We start from the raw sequence: 23,291 nt of genomic DNA, 5'->3' as shown, positions 1-23,291 counted from the left end.
TCACGTAGGAAGTGGCAGTCATCTACCGAATTTCCCAGAGGAACCCACCCGAGGGATTAATGAAGTTTTATCTTATCTTATCTTATCTCATCTAACCCAAACATTAAGCCAGGGGATGTTGTTCTCCTCAAGGACAGTCAAGTACAAAGAAATAAGTGGCCACTTGGTCTGGTAACACAGACCTTCCAAAGCAAAGATGGTAAAGTTCGCCAGGTCGAGGTCAAGGTCATCAAGCCAGGAGGAGAAACATTGTTTGTGAGACCCATTACAGAAATAATACTTCTTCTGGCTTCAGATGTCTAGGTGTTGAACTGTCATTGACAAAGTGTGGTGGCGTTAATCACGCCAGGCGGGGAGTGTTCTGATATCAAAAGTTTTTAAGGTAGACTGTTTTCTTGGATTTGGTAAATGTTTAAATATGCAATTGTAACTCTCTGGTGCCACCTTACAACCTGTAGTTTGTAATAGGACATGATGTCGTCGGTAAACAGGAAGTAAGTCTGTGAATTAAGGAGAAGGCATGTGCAGCATGGTGGCCTTAGCCAGATAAATCCAGTGGCATCCACATACATCCTATGCCTTTGGTAGCATTGTGGGTATGTATAGACTTGTTTTATATTTTATGTGCATGTATTGACCACTTTCTTTCAAGTAAGTTCATTTTTCTGTAAGTTTAATGATAAAACCAATCTTATGCAGTTTATGCTAGCAATCACTTATGGAGCTAGTTAAAGGGGAACGACAAACAAATTGGAGGCATTCATTATAGCAAGACTTGTTAAAATCATAATTTGATGTTTGTATTTGACTTAAAAAGGGAAGTAATTCATATGAACATTGCATGTTGACATATTAAAAAACTGGGTTAATATATTTTCATCATTATATATGTACATGGTGAATAAGTACAGTGATTATGCCTTGTACTGTTTGTTACAGTTTCACCTTTCCCTGTGTCAATAAACCTGTGAACCGGGAATCGTGTCATCAGAGTCTTGATGTGGGGAAGGAGTTTAGCTGACTGCCCAACCATAGCAGAGGCAGTACAACAATGATGTTCGTTTAAGTTAACCAAGCTTACATCAAACTTAGCCACACGTTATTTTTGTTTGTAGCCTTTTATTCACACTTTGATCTCCAGAGTGTTTTTGGCTTCACGTGAAACTACACGAGGGCATACATGATGGCATTGGATATTATGTTAGCACCTTTGAAGCAAAAATAAATAATCATCCCACATATAATGTATGAAACATTTTTACCTTTCATGTATTTTTTCTCTTCTAAATCATTTAGGCAACCAGTTTAGACAATCCCAGCTGTAGAATCCAGCAACGAGGCTTATGTGAGACTAACTGGACTGCAGCCGACTTTGCGATGCAGATCTATAATGGATTAAAGCTGTGAGTGTCTACAAAGGAGCTGCTGAGAATGAGACGAATCCAAACCCATCGCTGAGCTGATGAAGGTGGCAGGACCAGCCTCAGACACCTCTGAGTGCATGTTTAGTCACTGCTGCTATAACACAAGCATAACTGGCAAACCTCACTCTCAGCCAGCAGTGTGATACTCAATATTCATCATGTGATTAAAGTCTGTTCCTCCATCCCTCGGGGACATATCCCATCTTCCCAAATCCTGTTCTTTCACAGTACTGTCTGCATGATTAATACAGAGATTCTCTGTGTACTTGAATTAAGGGTAGTTTGTGTGTTACTCTATGTTTATGTGTGATCCTTTAATAATGACTCTGCTGCCAGCACACACACGTTAGGTTTCAACCGATGTGCAGTCAAACATCTTCTATATTCCATAACTCGATATTCATAATTGTTTACAAAAATGTTGATAACACATGGTCAAATACTATACACACTTTGGAATTTAAATGTCATGTCATTCATATTTATCAACCAGAAAAATAAAGGATCGTGTTCCTCCATCTCACACACGTTACGACTATCTGCCCAAAAAGGATGGCATCATTTCTACCACCATCTGGGAGTCCAGCTGTGTGAACGCACCATTGTCTGTCTCCCTCTCTTCCTCTTATAATAACACAGCTGTGTGCAGCTGGTCATTCCCTTCCTGCTACTTAAGGCTGTAGAAATCCCTCAGTCGATGCCAGCTCATTGTACTTACTGTGGCTTCCACATGTACCACGGGTTACTCTGTTATGTTTTGCCTACACTGGACTAACTTGGATGTCCTCTTAGTCCAAGTTAACAGGACATCCATGGATAATTCAGGAAATCCATCTGAGTGAATTATCTGCCTGTCCCTCTGCCAACTCCATTCAGAAAATACTTCTTTGTATTACTTATATTACGTGTTTTTCTTCTGTACCTGTTAAACTTTTACTTCAGTGTCCTGCATTTGGCTGCAAGAGTTGTGATGACTTTGGTCTGCAGTCTATGTTTCCTCCAGGAGAAGCTGTTGTCTTACAAATCGATTTAGAGGGTCCACATTTGTCTTCCATCCTGACTGAAGATCACGATTGGCTCTCGCTGCCTCCCAGCAACCATACAATTGTGTTATTGACATCCTTACCTGGTGCCCGATCTCTGCCCCTAAGCTGCCTATACAGTTTCACCAAATCAGAACACGAGCCAATGGAAAAATACACCCACCACTCATTAGCTGCTGACATCATCCCACCCTCGTCCTATTCCCTGGGAGCTGGATTTCTTGCATTAACTTTAGAGGTTTGAACTGTTAAAAACAAACAACCTTTACATCTGTTATCTTCTCCCTTTTAACTTCTTCTGCAAAGAGCCACAATCTTTTCCGAAACATCTACAATCCCATTGCGACGAGTGGAAGACTACCTTCTATACTCACCTGGGGCATCTACCCTGTCCCACCACTTGGACTTACCAATGCTCTGGTTGTCTTCCAGGCGTTGGTAAATAATGTGCTTTGGGACTTCCTTAATTGCTTCATCTTTGTCTACTTGGATGATATTCTCATGTTTTCAAACCACTATAGTCATGTTTACTACAAGTATTACTTCCTCCAAACTATCAACGTGTCTTTTAGACCCCATTCCTACAAAACTGCTCAAAGAAGTCCTGCCATTAATTAATGCTTCGATCTTAAATATGATCAACCTATCTCTAATAATCAGCTATGTAGCACAGGCCTTCAAGCTGGCTGTAGTTAAACCTTTACTCAAAAAGCATCTCTAGACCCAGCAGTCTTAGCTAATTATAGGCCAATCTCCAACCTTCCTTTATATCAAACATCCTTGAAAGAGTAGTTGTCAAACAGCTAACAGATCATCTGCAGAGGAATGGCTTATTGAAGAGTTTCAGTCAGGTTTCAGAGCTCATCACAGCACAGAAACAGCTTTAGTGAAGGTTACAAATGATCTTCTTATGGCCTCGGACAGTGGACTCATCTCTGTGCTTGTCCTGCTAGACCTTAGTGCAGCGTTCGATACTGTTGACCATAATATCCTATTAGAGCGATTAGAACATGCTGTAGGTATTACAGGTACTGCACTGCAGTGGTTTGTATCATATCTATCTAATAGACTCCAGTTTGTGCATGTAAATGGAGAGTCCTCTTCACACACTGAGGTTAATTATGGAGTTCCACAGGGTTCAGTGCTAGGACCAATTCTGTTTACATTATACATGCTTCCCTTAGGCAGCATCATTAGAAGACATAGCATACATTTACACTGCTATGCTGATGACACCCAGCTCTATCTGTCCATGAAGCCAGATAACACACACCAATGAGTTAAACTGCAGGAATGTCTTAAAGACATAAAGACCTGGATGGCCGCTAACGTTCTGCTTCTTAATTCAGTGTGTGAATGTGTGTGTGAATGTGTGGATGATTGTGTATAGTGTAAAGCGCTTTGGGGTCCTTAGGACCAAGTAAAGCGCTTTACAAATACAGACCATTTACCATTTAATTCAGATCAAACTGAGGTTGTTGTACTGGGGCGATCGTGGCTCAAGAGTTGGGAGTTTGTCTTTTAATCGGAAAGTTGCCGGTTCGAGCCCTGGCTCGGACAGTATCGGTCGTTGTGTCCATGGGCAAGACACTTCGCCTACTGGTGTTGGCCAGAGGGGCCGATGGCACAATATGGCATCCTCGCCTCTGTCAGTCTGCCCCAGGGCAGCTGTGGCTACAACTGTAGCTGCCTCCACCAGTGTGTGAATGTGAGAGTGAATGAAGAGTGGAATTGTAAAGCGCTATATAAATGCAATCCATTATTATTACTCGGCCCTGAAAATCTTAGAAATATGGTATCTAACCAGATTCTTACTCTGGATGGCATTACCTTGGCCTCCAGTAAGGCTGTGAGGAACCTTGGAGTCATTTTTGACCAGGACATGTCCTTCAACGCACATATTAAACAAATATGTAAGACTGCTTTCTTCCATTTGCGCAACATCTCTAAAGTTAGAAATATCCTGTCTCAGAGTGACGCTGAAAAACTAGTTCATGCATTTATTACTTCCAGGCTGGACGACTGTAATTCATTATTATCAGGAAGTCCTAAAAACTCCCTGAAAAGCCTTCAGCTAATCCAAAATGCGGCAGCAAGAGTCCTGACAGGGACTAGAAAGAGAGAGCAGATTTCTCCTGTTTTGGCTTCCCTTCATTGGCTTCCTGTTAAATCCAGGGGGAGGCAGAGCCTTCAGTTTTCAGGCCCCTCTTCTGTGGAACCAGCTTCCAGTTTGGATTCGGGAGACAGACACTATCTCTACTTTTAAGATTAGGCTTCAAACTTTCCTTTTTGCTAAAGCATATAGTTAGGGCTGGACCAGGTGACCCTGAATCCTCCCTTAGTTATGCTGCAATAGACGTAGGCTGCCGGGGATTCCCATGATGCATTGAGTTTTTCCTTTCCAGTCACCTTTCTCGCTCACTATGTGTTAACAGACCTCTCTGCATTGAATCATATCTGTTATTAACCTCTGTCTCTCTTCCACAGCATGTCTTTATCCTGTCTTCCTTCTCTCACCCCAACCAATCACAGCAGATGGCCCCGCCCCTCCCTGAGCCTGGTTCTGCCGGAGGTTTCTTCCTGTTAAAAGGGAGTTTTTCCTTCCCACTGTCGCCAAAGTGCTTGCTCATAGGGGGTCATATGATTGTTGGGTTTTTCTCTGTATCTATTATTGTACGATCTACTGTACAATATAAAGCACCTTGAGGCGACTGTTGTTGTGATTTGGCGCTATATAAATAAAATTGAATTGAATTGAATGTTTGGTACTCTGGTACTCTAAAGACTACTAGAGTAGAAACTATACTGTACAGAAGAAAAAGGTTCAGTCAGTGTTCTTTCAGGTGTTCATCACTGAGAAAGGGCAGGTGAAGGCAAGTCGCACAACTCAGAAGCAGCTGTGGCATTTTGGGGGAATTTATCGATGGTTCATCAGGAGGTTCAGTAAGGTTGTCTTACCACTCACCAGTCTAAACTCACCTTACTTCATTTCTGGTTTCCATGCTTAGACAGAGTCAAAGGGCCAAACCGGGAGCTGTGTGGTACCGAACAGTCGGCCCACCTGAAGCTCACAACTAATGGAACAGTTGGGTTGCGGTCACGTGGTTCTGATGACGTGCGGAGGCAGCGCGATTTTTGAGTGGAGGGCGGAAGTAAACATGGAGGACACTGTGGAGAGTCAGGAGAGCAGCTATTGTGCAACTTTAGACCCCGTTTCTCGGGAGAGATATAAACAGATAGTTAAAAAATATATCGGACGTGATCCGTATTCTTTGAAAATGTCCGAATACACCACAGAAGTAAAGGATTTGCCTACTATCGAGGCTGTGGATATCACCAACTACTTGGTCCTCCAGACTTCTTACTACACTAGGCAGCAAATGAAAGCTTTCAAGAGTCTGGAGGCGTACAATTTTTTTGTCAGCGGGTGGGTCCACAACCTTGGAACAAAACGTCTCCGTGATGGATACAGTTTGGTGTTTGCAAGGGTGAGTGTTTGTTCTTATATTGCTTTATCTTAAACACGCTAACAGTTAGCGGTAGCGGCTTTAACGTCAACAAACATGCCACATCCTTAGGACTTCGTTAGAGTGACAGTTGTTTGTTTCAAGGTAAACCATTCTCAGAGGTCTAACGAGGTCTAACTTCACACTGAAGTCTTCTGGTTGTGGATTCTCAGCTGGAAGCTGCAGTTCGGGGTTCTCCACTGTCACTAGGCTCAAATCCGGGCTCTCAGCCGTCTGTTGCATATCCAAAATCGCCTCTGCACATCGATGCTGTTCTGCCTTAAGCTTCATTCTTTTCTCTCGTTTGAGAACTGATTCCGATCTGGGTTTTCGTTCGTAGCCGAGATTGACCGTCGGAGCCCAGTCCTCCGACTCTTCGTCATCCAAAGCACTTGGGCAGCCTATAGTCCCAATCAAGTCAATATTAGACTACTAACTTAAAAGCACTAAGTAAACGAGAATTTAACGACAACCTAATGCTAATAAGTTCGTTTGCAAACATAACATTACCTCTGACGAAGTGGTCGCTGCAGACACGGGCATTGGCAGACTCTGCTCCTCCCGACTGTAAACGTAAATTTAAAATCCATTTTTTCCTACGTTTTTCGGTTAGAATTTTCCATTTTTCTCCTCTTCGTTGGGCTATTTTTGGTACCCTAAAATACCGTTTATCAGTTTCTCGGGTCGACCTACTGGAGCATCCGTAAACACAACAGGACATAGGCATTTTGCGTACTGTCTGTCTGTGATTTTGCGCTTATCTTTTTCACTTCCGACCGCCAGTCAAATTTCGCGCTTTACGTCGACGTCACGTCTACGTCAAATGAAACCTAGCTACTCAAAGATCTCCACAGCCACACGTCTTTCTCAAAGCATTCCTCAGTTACTAGCTCCAATGTTCCCATCTCAGGAGTGTGAGTTTTCAGTCTATTGGTCATTACCTTCATTGATGTTTCTGGTTAAGGAGAGCATCCCATGTACCATTACTAAGAACACACTGCCACCATATTCCAGCACCTATCTACTCTCCAGGTGAGAAAGTCTTTCAAAAGTGATTAATTACAAACTTAGTTTAAAAACCGTCTCTTGTTTACATTAGTGGATTTGAAACTGAGGCAATCAGCAACCCGTCCAGCTAAAGCCACCCAAACACTGGGCTGCCACTGGCCAATCAAAGCACTCCATTCTCAAATTTCAGACAGTCATTGTCAAGTACTGAAGAAATGAATACATTGTTAACCAGGCTCAATGTGCAGCAGTGTATTTTACAAGCAGCTTCCCCCTCCACATCACTAAATATATGCATCATATCTATTTTTGACTAAATGAGTGGCAAACTGCAAGGAACACAGGAGGTGGGCACAAAGTCAGACACAGGAATGTGATGGAAGATCTGCTCACTGAGCCTCTATTGCCACCTTCTATTTCTATGGTACATACTACTGAAATGTTAGAAGCATTGTCATGTTCAAGCTGCTACACATTGTGCTCTATACTGCCACATCAGGGTTTGGCCTTCCTCTCAGTCATACAACCCTCTGTGTTTCTGATACATGTGGGTCTTCATAGTCACCAAAGTCTTTAAGCTTCATATTACTCTTACAGTCAATACACTGACTACAACAAACAACTAAAATCTAGCTTAAAATCTATATCCTAGATTTTGGCATTCGGCACTATGGGATAATAGGTGTTATTTGCTTTAGCTATAGGTAGTTAGGTTGTAGCTTGTTATTGTCTTTACATCATTATTAAAATAGTTAAAAAACAGCCAACATTAAGAGAAACACAATAAAGCAACCCAAACGTATCATTCAGTATGAAACTAACCCACTTCTACACATGTAAAGAGCAGTTAGGAGGTTAGACTGAGCTTCAGTGAGTCAGAAGGTTAGCACCACGTTACACCCTTAGGAGGTGAACAGGAAACCGAGCTGTCCTTATAGGAAGAGGAAACTCACCACCGTGGGGCTCAGAGGCATTGTAAGATGTGTCATTGTATGGCTCCTCTAGAAACAAGAGGCACACACAGTGGCACATCAATCTGCATAAAAACACTCACACAACCTGACAACAATGTTCAATGTAACAATGTTCAGTGTAACAATGTAACAATGTTCAATGTAACAATGTTCAATGTAACAATGTTCAGTGTAACAATGTTCAATGTAACAATGTTCAGTGTAACAATGTTCAAACAAACTGTTGGAAGAACGATCCAACATTTCACAATCTGGTCTTTCAGAGGCAGCATTAGGAAATCATCACAAAGGTTATGGTTTGTCATGTCATAACATCCTCTCCAGTTAGATAGATGGGGTCTTACTCTACTTGGGTTAAAGTAGTGTATGTGTTCAAAACAGACAAAGCAGATAAGAGTTTAGCAGGAAACAGCAGCTCTAACGACACAACAGCAATAATCACTTTGGCAACTGACTGCTTCAGGATCCAACTCGTAATTAGTTTGTGTGTGTTTGTGTGTGTTTGTGTGTGTGTGTGTGTGTGTGTGTGTGTGTTGCATACTTACTGGTCTGAACTTTGAGTTTGTATGGGTTCTTCTCCTGGATGGTGTGTGTGAACAGAAAGCGAGCTTTGCAGCTGTAGTCTGTGTTTGCATCTTGGGCCAAAACATTGGAGAAGTAGAGGTCTCCATTAAGACCCATGGACACTCGTTTATCCTGAGGGATTGGACTCATATCTCAAGGTCACAAGAACAGACAGAAATGAAGAATAAGAGAGAAGGAATGAAACCACATCGATAAGTTTAGGATTTCATATATCAGCTGCAAGTTCAATAATGTTCAATGCTAGATTGGATCTGGGCAGCTCAGCGTGTACCTGAAAAGATGTAAAACAGGTTTTTGGCTGTAAAGTGGTCCTTCCAGGTCATTAAACAGACATGTCTTTATTTTTAAATCTGGTTGAGTCAAAGTGCCTTCCTTCCATTTTTTAATACCTATGCAAGATTTCCTCTTGCAGTGAAAGAATGCAAAGAGGGGCCATGTCATCCGAGCAGCTGGGACTAATAAAACAAATACAGACCACTTCTATATTTGCCACAAGTATGTCTATGTTTGATCTAGAGTTTGACTACATTTCTCAACTAGACTGAGTGCAACAGATGGTTATCCAACATTTTGATGTCGTTTAAACTTCCAATTCAGTTCAAACACAATGATGTCACTCCTTAAAAGCGTCCTGACATGTGAAGATCTGGTTTGCCAGAGGTGGCCCACACACGAGCCAGCACATGGCCAGTTGCAGACACACTGCTGGTCCTGTGCTGGCTCAGAACAGTTTCAACTCTGGGCCCAGATGTCAGCCTAATGTGTACCTTAATCAAGCCATGTAATAACAACATGTGCCGGAACATAATAGTGCAAAAGTAACATGACGAAACTCTGTTCAGACTGATTGTTACATAGCACTTTTCTACTCTCCTGGATTACTCAAAGCGCTCTATACAACATGCCATGTTCACACCCTTTCTATAAACTGAGTGCTTCCTAACTACATTTATACACTTTTACACATTTATGCAGACTGGAGGCACCAGGGATCGAACCACTAACCTTCCAATCACTAGATGACCTGCTCTACCTCCTGAGCTACAGCCACCCGGTGATAAACATGAGTAAACCCTCACTAGGTTTTGGATAAAGTGTACACTCACAAACAGCCAGAAGTGCCAGCTTGATGCTGGATCCAGGCCAGAGCTGTTTTCTATGAGCCTGGGCCACATACACCAAACCACAATCGGGCCAGACCTGTCTGCTATGTGGGATGCTGATGTGTTATTCTACAGTCACTACAGACAATCCTCCAGTACACCCACACAGATGTCAAGGCGAAGCACCCCCCATTGTAAGTGTGCGATAACCCATCTGACTGTTAACACAGAGCCCCAGGACCAATCAGCAGCTGGGCCAGCAATCCTAATGATGCATCGGTGTGTCTGCTCTGGCTTCCTGTTGTTTGTTTATGACTGTGTTTGTGTCACAAGCTTTATGGTGAACAGGTCAGTTCAGGTTAACAGCCATTTACAGCAATGTCAGTTTCCAAGCAGGACAAATGTCCAGTCTATATTTCAGTTTCAGTTTTACATAGAGAATTATAGACTGGACTGAATAAAAATTGGTATTGTTCAACTAAATAGCTTCTTGCCTCTGGCTGTAAAACAGCTAATGGCTGAACATGAGGCCTGCTCTGTCAGCTAACAGTGGCATGAACTTGTGCAGACGCAGCCTAAGGACCAGAGCAGCACAAGGCCCCGGGAATCAGAAAAAACATCACTTTATTTAGGACACAGGTGTCCTAAATAAAATGCACCTCATACATCAAGGTAGCTGTGCTGAAGAACTTTAACAAAGCAATCAGGTTATCCCTAAGAATGAATGACTGATAGGTGAAGCCAGTCTGGGTTCTGATTCCTACAAGTGTCTCTCTAACAGCGAGGAAACAGATACCACATGCTACGAAAAAGAAGAGGGTTTAGTGATTAGGGGAGTTTGAAACTCACTGCTGTCCATCCAGAAGGTGAACGGAGGAGGCAGACCTGGTGGGGGGTTGCAAGGTAGAACCAGTGCGGAGCCTTCAGTCACAGATACTGGCTCCAGCACCTCCTTAGGCCACAGAGGAGCCTCTGGAGGATTGGGGGAAATATGAACAACAGGATTCAGCTACTAGTTGAAAATATAAGAAATACAATTAGCACTGAGCTGTTGGTGCAGATAGATATCTGTCATCCATCCATGAATCCACTTATTACTCCAAAGTTTCAAGGGGTGTGTTCTGCATATCACAAATGAATGAATGACATGTAAACAGCAATTAGTGTGTTCTGTGATCTTACTGGAGACCCGGAGCAGGATTTTGTTGGACAGAGACACTCCAAAGTCATTGGTGGCAAAACACTGGTATTCTCCCTCGTAGTCCTCTGGCCGACCTCCGCTGCGGAAGCCAATCTCCAGGGTTCCCGAGCGTTTTCGCATCGTCACCCTGGGATCTTTCCCAATATTGAAAAACTTCCCATTTCTTCGCCATGAAAACCTAAGATTCAGTTGAAGAAATCAAAGAATTATATCTCTTATAACCTTGTTTTCCAAGAGCAGACAGTATCTATGTGTAACCACACTGAGGCAGGAAACACCGGGCAAAATATAACCACAAATAAACAGCAGCTCTCCAAATAATAAAAGGAAAAAAATCAAACTCAAAGATTAGATTTTTTGTTTGTGTTTTACATTATTTATACATTTTTCTCTGAAAGTGTCTGATTGTTTAGACGTATGTTTTGCTTTTTCATTTGAGCTGAAACTTCAGTGGAGACGACATGATGATGATGATGATGATGAGCCTGTATTTGTCACACGCACATGTTCACATGCTTCATGTCGATGCTAAATGTTGCACTTTGCTTCACGTTGCTTAGAACGTCCACATTTTGACTTTTGCTCAGTATTTTCTCCTATTTGTCCACTCAGGACTGCACTGTACAATTTCTTTACCCAATGTTGTCGTATAACAGCTTGTATGTGTATACATTTTGTTTGTTTTTAACTACCTCTGTCTAGTCTATTTTGTAGTGTGTTTGTAAAAAAGCACAATTTCACCACACCATTGCAAGCTAAGGTTTTCTTTTCTTCTTAGACTGGAAGTCCAAATGAAATCCCAGTAAGTCACATTTGTAGAAATAAGTGATGTTAAGAACAAAATCTTTTCCTTTCAGAAAAGGTAAATTACAATATCATTTCTGTGAGTGTACGGCTGTTTATATTAAACACATCAGACACTAAGGACACACTAACACTATGATAATGATCTTTTCATTGTTTAACAAGCAGAAAATGCCAAAGTTTTCTGCTTGTTACCAGGTGACATAAGGTACTGCTGATCAATGCACTCGACTAACTGTTCAGAAGAAACCAATACGTGACATGTACACTGGGACCACCAGTATAAAAGCCGATGTTTGGCAGTTTTCTGGTATGCTAAACAGGAAAGACCACAGAAATAATCTTAGTGATGCAACTGGTGCTGCCCAACATGGACACAACACGATTTCCAGAAAAAATAAAAGTCCCTCATTCAACAGTGAGAGTGATCGTGCACAAATGGAAATCAAGCCTCCCAGGATATACATACCAACCAAGGTCACCCTGAGGTCACACAACGCTCAGAGAAACTGCAAGAACTCCAGAGGCTACATCTTAGTACGTTCAAAGGTCATCACAGTACAGTTTGATAAAGACTAACCAAGCATGGCTTCTTTGGAAAATCTACCAGGAGAAAGCATCTTTATCCATTAGAACATGTGGTTCTATTTCATTCTGTTTTAGTATCGTCTAAGGACCTGATTCAGTCCTAATAAACAAAACCCTACAATTAAAAGAGGATGTATTTTTCACATGACTGTATATTACTCAACTGTTATATGATGGCAGTACAAATATCCACCACACAGTCTGCACGTGCGTTTAGTAATACTTTAATCCGTGTGGTTGGTTAGTGAGGAAGTCAGCTCCAGTTTTAGTGAGGCGTGGGGATTTACAAGTAAAGCTTCCTGTTGTTTTTCAGCAAGTAACAGCTGTGCTCGGCCTGTTTGTGGTGCAGCACAGAGCACCGAACCAGGAGAGAGTGTGTGTGTGTTGTGTAGTTAGAGACTGATTGCAAGTGAGTAAGTGAACAATCCTTTTTGGTGAATGATCCATGTCCACCATGTGCATTACTGAAGCAGAGGAGACACAGCATGTGCACATGGCGTAGTGGCTCTGAGTGGCTGTTTGTGAGGTTGTGTACTTATCTGTGTGAACACAAAAATCTTCCTGTCTCCAGTGAAACAATGAACCACTGCTCTGAGCTGCCCATACACCCAGTGATGTAAGCAGTGGTGTCTGTGTTTGTGTTTAGGCCTGGTCTGAGTTTGACTTACAGCGGTGAGGCTTGGTGTTAGCTATTCCTTTAAGCCTCATCCCCGTGTGTGAGGCATCAAATGCTCCAGAGCAACAGCGGGACAGAGAAAGGTATACAAACACTGTAAACCAATGTGACAGCTCATTTGTGTATGAGCCTCGGTGCTGAGCAGAGCTGAATTGTAAACAGATTAATCTAAAACCATGAATGGCTTTATTGATCCAAACGTCTGTATCTTGTGGTTCCCATAATTTACTCCAATGCTCTCTTCTGGCTTTTACTTGACCCAAACTTTTTAAGATCTCACATCTCTGAGGTTCTTTCAACCCCTGTTGTGGAGACGGCCCAGCAGCAGCTGCACTTTTTCAAGGGTTTAAGGAGGAATCAGTCGGTGCTGGTGAACTTTTACCGTTCTACAGTTGTTCTACACATGCCATTACTGCGTTGTATGCCGGCTGAGACTATAAGCCTTTGATGTCTCCTCTGACCGACCTCGTCACCTGGAAGGGTAGGAACCTGAGAAGGTTCCTCATCTGTGGTTCCCTCATCACAGACTTCAACAGGTCTCAGGTGGTGCAGTCCGGTACTCGGCCTGTAGATGTAGTAGGGAGGATTGCCATAGTCTGCCAATGGACTGTGTATGTTTTTAACTCTCTGAGCCTAGGAAAGGTTGAGGTCTTGTACAAGCCTTTGGGTGGTGCTTGGAGCCTCTCCACTCCCTTGTCAGCCTCATCAGCTGCAGTATAAATGAACCAGCTCTGCAGCCCAGTCTCTGCTAGATTATTATACTCACCTCTACAACCTGCCTGCTTACCCTTCAACAGCGTCTTCCCTCATGGGGAAATCCTTTTTGAAATCCTCTGCAGAAAATCACCTGGACTAACTTATGTCTGTCCCCTTGAGCCTGCTTCTCTAGACCTGTGCAGTTCCCAGACTTCCGTTTCCTCCCTGTTGCAACATACAAAGTGCACATGTGTCCATATAAAAGCCTTTTGTCCATAACTGTTCCCTGTGGCCCTTGTTTTGATGTTGCTCCTGAGTCACCGCTTCAGCTGGCCACCATCAGCTGGACCAGAGAATAAACAGTATTAAAGTAGCAGGAGTAAAAAAGTAGAATGCTTACATAGAATATTGTTCTTGTTCTATGACAGTAAAGACGGTAAAGGTAAAACATTTGTAATTTGTAAGTTTGCTCACTGATACAGAAATGAACAAGCTCTAATTTTTATGGTAGTGCAATTTTAATGGAGAGAGACAGAATATCAACCAAAAATCCAGAAAAAGCACATTACATAAAGGTTATATATCGAAGTGGATGTCACTGAGTGAAACAAGTATTGATCCCCTACAAACCAGCCAGAATTCTGGTTCCCACAGACTGGCTCAGTGGCACAGAGACTGTAATCAGTCAATCCATTACAAAAACTCCTCATCCAATCTCATTATATGTATAAAACACACCTGTCCACAGAAGCATTTTCTTCCATTCCAACCTCTCCATCACCATGGGCAAGGACGAAGAGCTGTCAAAGCATGTCACAAGACTGTAGACCCACATAAGACTGGAATGGACAAGACCATCAGCAAGAAGCTTGGTGACACGGTGGCAGCTTTTGGTGCAATGATTCACAAATGGAATATATCGTATAATTCATGGTAAATGGCGGCCTAGCCAGTCTCCAGAGCTCAAAGCTATAGAAAGTCTATGGTCTTTATGGTTTTGAGGTCTGACAGCCTAAACTTGGCCAAAACTGGACTCAGGCAAAATGAAATGATCCCAGAGCAGCTGAAAAGAATGAAGGTGTTGCAACGGCCCAGTCAAGATCCATCAAGCAAAGTGGAACAGTGTGGCTGGACGTCGACACAGCCGGGAGCTGAATGCCTACAAAGCTGTGACGACACTCAACAATGTTGCACCACAGCAACAGGAAGATGTGCCAAAATCCTTCCATAATGGTGTGAGAAACTGATTACATGGAAGTTATATACAAAACCTCAATATTTTTCACACAGTACATCTGCATTTTGGCTTAATTTGTACAAACAAGTAACTCCACTGTGTCATTCGTTGTTCTTTATGGATGCTTTGTTTTTACCATGACTCATGTTGGGAGTGTGTGTGTGAGCTTACGTTGGCACTGGGTTGCCCTTGGCCTCACACTCAATGATGATGTTATCTCTGGGGTCCACAATGTAGTTCTTTACTGACTGTTTCATGATAGTTGGGGGCTGCTTCACTGGGAGAGAGAAACAAGACACTAGCTTTAGTAGAGGTTCACCACCTAATCACATCCACTGGAAGAAAACACAGCATTATATTTGTAAAGAGCCATCATGGTATGGCATTTGATACTTTCTATGAATGTTTAAGATGTTGAACACTTTCTATTATTACTGTGCTTTAGTAATAATGCAAACAGACAAACAGTCACTTGTAGCAGGCCCATAAATCAGCGTCTGATGAAAACTCTGGTACATTTACACTAGACTGTTGAGTTTAGTATGGGAATGTTATGTGAGGGGGGCTCCACAAGGACGACCTGGGACTAGATAGAGCATTGTTTATCAGAAACTGTTCAATAAATTCCATTTTTCTAAGTTTGAGAGATATTTGCTGAGATGGAAATAAAAGAAAGTTGAGATGTCCTTGATTGATTTGTGCTTGGCTCACTTTTTCACATGCTGCATCACAAATATGCATGCCCTACAAAGTCAGGTCATCAGCAGAATGTTTCCCAATTTTACTTTTAACAAAGTCAGTGACATGTCAGAAAGACCCAGACTGTAATATAGAAGCACATGCAAACAGTGCAGCCTCCTAATATGGCCTCTATTCAGAGGATGTTGCAGGAGTGACATTGAAGGCTCTTATGTTTTTAATGCACGTGCTCACTTTGGCTTACTAAGTGCATACTTTTGCTTTCACTTGCAACTGCTTGGTCAGTTTTAGACTGTGTATGAGGTTAAAATATGTTTATTGTACTCTTGAATTTAAACTTTGCACTTGAAAATGATGATGATCCCCCAGTGCATTCAAATCTGGTCTTAAGTGAGGATTCATGACGGTGTTGATGGAGTCACAGCGCTGCTTTAATATTACAGTTTGGACAGTTTTTTTAACAAATGCCACTGGCTTTGTTAAAACAACCCTATATGACCCTCTGAGTGAAGGACAACAGGTTTGCTCTGTACTGAACGTGGGGACAAAAACATGTTAGAACACTTACAGTCTTGCTGGATCTTTGCTGTTAGTCCAAAGTAACGCCAAGGAGAAACAGAATAAGATGCACAAGTTGTGATTGTTAATCATATTAGAGACAAATACACATTAATATTGTACTATGTTACAGCTGTTATCATACACAGCTCAGTGGTTCCCAACTGGCCCACTAAGCTCATTTTAAGTGGGTCAACAACAATATTTAACAGTGGTAAAAATTCATGAAGTACTCCATGTAGGTGTGACTGTCTACAACCAGCTCTGCCAAGTGTTACTGTAGCTTTGCTATGTTGAGCTAACCCAGCAAGCACGAGCAGAGCCAATCATTTCAAGGAACGATCATGTGGGTACATTCATCTGTAGTATGGAAGCAGGTGTTCTCAGTAAAGGGCCCTCAGGTAGCAGACAGGGTTAGATCATGTTGAGAAAGGACTGCTTTGGTTTCCTGCAGACAATCCGTCTCCATGTAAAGCTTTGGAGTCAGGTCCACATGCCAAGTACAAGGTTATCAAATAAGTACACCAAAATTGCACCAAAAATCATATACTTTCACCAAAAGGTGGAAGCTCCCTTCGGGGTGGAGGCGCAGGCGGCGTCGAGAGAGAAGGAGACGGCGAGGCTGCAGGGCCGGCGCGCTAGCCAGGCTACGGAGGCAGCCACTCAAACCACCGCTCCCCAGCCTATTCATCACAAATGCCAGATCCCTCGCGAACAAGTTGGATGAATTGAGGTTGCAAATAGCAGCGAATAACTTCATCAAAGACTCATGCATCCTTCTTATCACTGAATCCTGACTACATCAATCCATTCCAGACTCTGCTATTGAGCTAGCAGGCTATACCACACAGCGACATGACCGAACAGTGGACTCCGGTAAGCGCAAAGGAGGGGGGCTCTGTATGTATGTGAACAACAGCTGGTGTACCAACACAGTGATAACAGACCGTCACTGTTCACCGGACATTGAATATCTGACTGTTAAATGCAGGCCCATCTACCTACCTAGGGAGTTCACCGTTGTCATAATAACAGCTGTTTACATACCACCAGATGCTAATGCTAACTCGGCGATCGCACTCCTGCATACAAACATCAATAATAAACAGAGCACTTACCCTGACGCTGTACATATCGTAGCAGGGGACTTCAATCACGCAGACTTAAAAAGAGCAATCCCCAAATTCCACCAGCACGTCAAGTGTGCCACTAGGGATCACAAGATTCTGGACAAAGTTTATTCCAACATCAAAATGGGCTACAGGGCCAGACCTCTGCCATCTGGGTCAGTCTGACCACTTGTCACTGTTTCTAATCCCTGCATATGCCCCCCTCAAGAAAACTGCTCCTACCATCACAAAGAATATTACCATATGGCCAGAGGGTGCCTCTCAGCAGCTGCAGGACTGTTTTGACAGGACTAACTGGGATATCTTTGAACATCAGGACTTGGAAATGTTCACAGACAGTGTTCTCTGCTATATAAAACACTGCATAGACACTGTTACAGCAGTCAAATGGATCCGGGCTTATCCCAACCAAAAGCCCTGGATGACCCGGGAGGTCAGGCAGCTGCTGAAGGAGAGGAACATTGAGTTCAGGTCTGGCAACAGGGATTACTACACCACAGCCCAATCCAACCTGAAGAGAGGCATCAGAGAGGCAAAGGGGGACTATAGGAGGAGGATCGAGGACCATCTGAAGAGTAATACCAGCCGGCAGGTGTGGCAAGGCATCCAGCACCTAACCAACTATAAGATCAATCTCGGAGCTGCGGACGGTGACCTGGAGCTGGCAGAGGAGCTGAATATCTTCTTCGCCCGCTTTGAGACCAGGGTACCGGAGGTATTGGAGCCACAGCAGCAACACGCCACCCATAGCAGCACCACCCTCACCCTGGAAGAGCACGAGGTGAGGCGCATGCTGCAGGCTGTTAACCCGAGGAAGGCGGCGGGTCCTGATGGTGTGCCAGGTCGAATATTGAGGGATTGTGCAGAACAGCTGGCTGGGATCTTCACCAGGATCTTCAACAAATCCCTCGCACAGGCGACTGTCCCACTCTGCCTGAAGTCCTCCACCATAGTCCCCTTGCCTAAGAAGCCCCACATCACCGGCCTGAATGACTACAGACCGGTGGCACTCACCCCAGTGGTAATGAAATGCTTTGAGAAGCTGGTCCGCAGACACATCACAGCAGCCCTGCCCCGCAGCCTGGATCCACACCAGTTTGCCTACAGAGCAAACCGGTCCACGGAAGACGCTGTAGCCACAGCACTCCATGCTGCATTAACACACCTGGAAGAGCATGGTAGCTATGTGCGGATGCTCTTCGTGGATTACTGCTCAGCTTTTAACACCATCCTTCCACACAAACTGGTGGCCAAGCTACAAGACCTGGGGCTTCCATACAGCACCTGCATGTGGATCAACAGCTTCCTCTCGGGCTGTAGACAGAGAGTCAGAGTTGGCCATCACACATCCTCAGCCCTGAGTCTCAGCACTGGCTCACCCCAGGGCTGTGTGCTCAGTCCACTGCTCTACTCTCTCTACACACACGACTGCACTCCTCGCCACCACAGCAACATCTTTGTGAAATTTACAGATGACACCACAGTGGTGGGGCTCATTTCCAAGGGAGACGAGTCTACGTACAGAGACGAGGTGGAGCAGCTGACGTCATGGTGTAAGGCCAATAACCTCCTCCTCAACACTTCAAAAACCAAAGAACTCATAATAGACTTCAGAAGGAAAAAGGCAGAGATCCAACCACTATTCATAAATGGGGACTGTGTAGAAAGGGTGGCAAGCTTCCGCTTCCTGGGAGTCAATATAGAGGAGGACCTTTCCTGGAGTGTGAACACCTCCGAGCTGCTGAAAAAGGCCCAACAGAGACTGTACTTCCTGAGAATTCTCAGGAGGAATAACATCACACAGAGACTGCTGGTGTCCTTCTACAGAGCCACCATTGAGAGTGTTCTAACTTACTGCATATGTATTTGGTACACTAGCTGCACAGGGGCTCAGAGGAAAGCACTCCAAGGGATCATTAACACCGCCCAAAAGATCACTGGCTGCCCTCTCCCCACACTGGAAGTTCTACACAACGCCCACTTATTTAAAAAGGCCCAAAACATCATAAAAGACACCTCACATCCTGGCCACTCCCTGTTCGAACTGTTGCCCTCAGGCAGACGGTACAGGGCAATCAGAGCAAGGACTAATAGACTCAAACACAGCTGTTATCCAACTGCAATAACACATCTGAATACTACAAAAAAATGTCCATCACGCCACTCTTGTGTTAATCTATGCACGGTCTGAAGCATGTATGGGGGAATGTATGTGAATGTTTTACTGTTACATCTTATTAGTATTTTAAGTATTCTATCTATTTTATTTATTGAATTTTATTGTTTTATTTATATTTTGATATTGCTAGAGATGATGCAATGACCGGGGACCATTCTTCATTTCGTTGTTCTCATGACAATGACAATAAAGTTTCTGATTCTGATTCTGAAGCTCGAGGAAGTGTTAATAGGAGGCTCCATTTGAAGTTGCTAATTTCTTTTTTTATATACACATTTCAAGACTTATAGATCAGATCTATACATATCTTCACAGACCCTATTTTTATCTTGAAAGTACTTTTTTCTCTTTTTAGATCTCACAAGTGCATTACTGGATATAGTGGTTTACACATTTGCATAACAGGCCAAAGATCTCCAGTTCAGTCCCAAGATGATGCACAGGTGCTTTTCAGGTTGCATCTGGCATAAAAACATCAAACCTGCAGGGTGACTCTTTACAAAGGGAGCAGCTTTACTTTTGTCCAGTCACAGCAAGAGATGTGAACCCACTGTCCAGCAGAACTGATGTGTTTTCATGGCCAGTAGAGAACCACTGTTATAGCTTGCATGTGTAAGTATGTACTATATTAATTCCATCCATTTGCATCTGCTTATCCTTTTCAGGGTTGCGGGGGGCGCTGGAGCCTATCCCAGCTGTCATAGGGCGAGAGGCGGGGTACACCCTGGACAGGTCACCAGTCTGTCGCAGGGTCAACACACAGAGACAGACAACCATTCACTCCCGCATTCACACCTATGGGCAATTTGGATTAACCAATTAACCTATCCCCACTAACTGCATGTCTTTGGACCATGCGAGGAAGCCGGAGTACCCGGAGGGAACCCACACAAACACTGGGAGAACATGCAAACTCCACACAGAAAGACCGGCCTGATGGTGGAATTGAACTCAGGACCTTCTTGCTGTGCGGCAACAGTGCTAACCACCGTGCCACCCATTACTACTACTATATTAATTGTTTAAAAAAAAACCTAGGAGTGGGAACTGTGGTGAAATCGAATGAGGAACAGTGGATAAAGACTTACCTGTAGTGAGTTCACATGCCAGGAAAGGACAAGCAGTGTGGGACAGAGAGACAACATACTATTACAGCACTTTACCAAAGGAAATATACAAAGATTGTGTTATGTGCAGAGTACAATAAGAATCATTTATTTAGTTTGTAGACTCTTAGTACAAAAACGTGCTTGCTGGACTTAGTAATTAGTTTACTGAGATGGATACACTGGAACGTCCTGAAAACTATTTTAAACTTGGATGCAAACGAGTTGATTTTGGCGTCAGTGAGGCTGCTGTTAAGAACTTTGTTGTCAATAATTTCCAAGTATCTCCCAAAAGCTCCACCCTGCTCTCAAAGGATGTTTTCACTTTTCACCCAAAGAATAAACTAAAACAACCTGACATAGATTCTCTCAAACATGCTCATGTGGGTAGAGTATACAGTAGAAACACTATCAGATGTTACATTCACAATAACTGCATGAGTCACTTCCACTGCTCGCCACACTTGCATTACGTTGATGATCTCCCCTTTACAAATAAGGGGAGTAGCAGAGCTTGTTTGTTCGGTGTCACGTTGTGTCAGAAGTAAATGCTTAAAGGGTTAAACGGTGAGCTGAAGCCAGGCCCTAAAAACATCACACTGAACTAACTGTTAGAAAAGTGAGGTGTGGAGCTACAGCTAGCATCTTTATAGTTTTGATGCAACTTTGGGTGACTTACGGTCTTCTGGGACTTCAATGGGTGCTGCTTCCTGCCACAGTAGCAGCAGTAATGACATGAAAGTCAGGGCTGCATGCTTGTCCTGCCACAACATCTCTGTCCCTCCAAATGGCTGAGTTTGCCCCTCAAAGTTGGCTAGACACTGTCCTGACAGCCAATAACCTGTGAGCGGGCAGACAAAGAGAGACGCATTAGATGAAGACAGTAGACTGACAGTGTATGTACAACAGACACGTGTGTGTGTGTGTGTGTGTGTGTGTGTGTGTGTGTGTGTGTGTGTGTGTGTGTGTGTGTGTGTGTGTGGTGTGGGGGTGGGGGCTGAGTGTGTAGCTGCATAGACCCATTCTGGCATGCAGAGCTGTTTGTTGGCCTGGCCTACATTCACAGCTGAGTCCCTGTGTGTGTCTCTGTGTGCGTCCCTGTGTGCGTCCCTGTGTGCGTCCCTAGAGAGTGCAGCCCAGAAACAAACCCAAGCATGAGCGCTGGGCTCAGTCTTATCACAGGTGTTGGTTCACAAAACAGAATGTGGAGGAGTTTAGAAAAGTGTTCAGACATAATAATGAGGAAAGGGGTCATCTGAACATTATCTTATTACCAACTTTATTTTGTGCTTTAAGGGTTGTTTTGGATTTAAGATCATTTGAGCCCCCATTTCATTGGACTGGCGAATTATTCCTCTTGTCTTAATATTGTAGAGGAATCGTTAAAGCACTGTGGTTTGCAGGTCTTATATGTGAATGCTGTTTATATGTGATAAACAGCATTTAGCATTTAACACACTAAACACTGTATGCAAGGAGGCAGGATGCATGCAGGATGTATGCAGGAGCTTTCGATTTATCACTTTAAAATATGATTTTAATGAAAAGGTTATAGAGGAAAAGGGTTTGTCAAGAGAGTTCATGAAGATCATGGAAGAATCTGCAACAATGGAAGATGGACACTACTGACTGAAGTTACCTTTTAAAAAGGATAACATAAAGATGCCAAACAATTTCTTCATAGTGAAACAAAGATTGCAAAGTCTAAAACAAAAACTTCTCAACGATGAACAGTTGCATAAAGAATATAAAAACTTCATGGACGAGATGATAAGTAACGGATATGCAGAGCAAATGGCTTGCAAAAATGGAAACAAGTGGTACATTCCTCATCACGCTGTCTACCATCCCAGGAAGGATCTATAAGAATTGCATTTGACTGTGGGGCATCATTCCAGGGGACATCATTAAACAAGCAGCTCTCACAAGCACATTGCTTGGGGTTTTGCTTAGATTTCGACAGGATCCAGTCGCATTTGTGGGTGACATAAAGACAATAAAGGACATAACTGAGTTTTGCATGACTGTTCATCTGTTCGGTGCAGTATCTTCCCCGAGCTGTGCCAGTTTCGCTTTGAGAAAAACAGCTGAGGACAATCAAACTGAATTCCTAGACAAAGTATGTGAAGCAGTAAAAGAGTTTGAAGAGCGGAGCCTCCACCTCAGATGCTGTTGATTTGGTCAAAGATCTTTCAGCACTTTGTCAAAGGGGAGGATTTACACTGACCAAGTGGGTCAGTAACAATCGCACCCTGTTGCAAAGAAAATAATTAAATCTTGATAGAGACAAACTTCCTGCAGAAAGAGCTCTGGGCGTGCAGTGTGTGTGGAAACTGATAAATTCAACAGTAAAATGGATGTTTGGGGGTAACTGTGGCTCAGGTGGTAGAGCAGATCAGCTACTGATTGGAAGGTTGGTGGTTCAATCCTTGGCTTCCCCAGTCTGCATGTCAAATATCCTTGGGCAAGATATTAACCCCAAGTTGCCCTCCGATGCGTTCATTGGAGTATGAATGTGTGTGAATGCAGATTAGTTTGCACTTGTGTTTAGAAGTGCTTGTATGAATGGGTGAACATAACATTCCATAATAGACCCATTTCTGTATTATACTCACATATCTATATTATTGCTAATATATATTGTAATATATCTATATCACTAAAGCACTTCTGGATGGATGCAAACTGCATTTCATTGACCTGTACCTGTGCATGTGCAATGACAATAAAGTTGAATTCTATTCTAATTCTATTCTGAATGTGGCATGTTGTAT

General features: G+C 43.2%; 1 protein-coding gene across 19 annotated transcripts in view; it reads right to left on the bottom strand.

Moving 5' to 3' along the window:
- nfasca (neurofascin homolog (chicken) a) overlaps window positions 1-23,291 on the bottom strand; it is a 118,046-nt gene that overhangs the window by 63,420 nt on the left and 31,335 nt on the right. For 15 of the 19 annotated variants that reach the window (XR_005697800.1, XR_005697801.1, XR_005697802.1 and 12 more), the window contains 7 exons: window positions 21,197-21,358; window positions 16,113-16,130; window positions 15,017-15,122; window positions 10,826-11,022; window positions 10,493-10,615; window positions 8,501-8,671; window positions 7,935-7,982 (listed from right to left, as the gene is read on the bottom strand). Coding sequence is in view for 16 of the 19 variants with exons in the window: in XM_040045303.1 (XP_039901237.1) it covers window positions 7,935-7,982; window positions 8,501-8,671; window positions 10,493-10,615; window positions 10,826-11,022; window positions 15,017-15,122; window positions 16,113-16,130; window positions 21,197-21,290 (757 nt within the window). In the remaining 3 variants the exon portion in view is untranslated. The other 4 variants (XM_040045304.1, XM_040045314.1, XM_040045306.1 and 1 more) reach the window with 3 other exon arrangements.

The sequence above is a fragment of the Simochromis diagramma genome, unplaced genomic scaffold (genome assembly GCF_900408965.1).
Source record: "Simochromis diagramma unplaced genomic scaffold, fSimDia1.1 OVJJ01000761.1, whole genome shotgun sequence".
In the NCBI taxonomy this organism is placed as follows: Eukaryota; Metazoa; Chordata; class Actinopteri; order Cichliformes; family Cichlidae; genus Simochromis; species Simochromis diagramma.
This window is presented reverse-complemented; position numbering and strand designations above follow the sequence as displayed.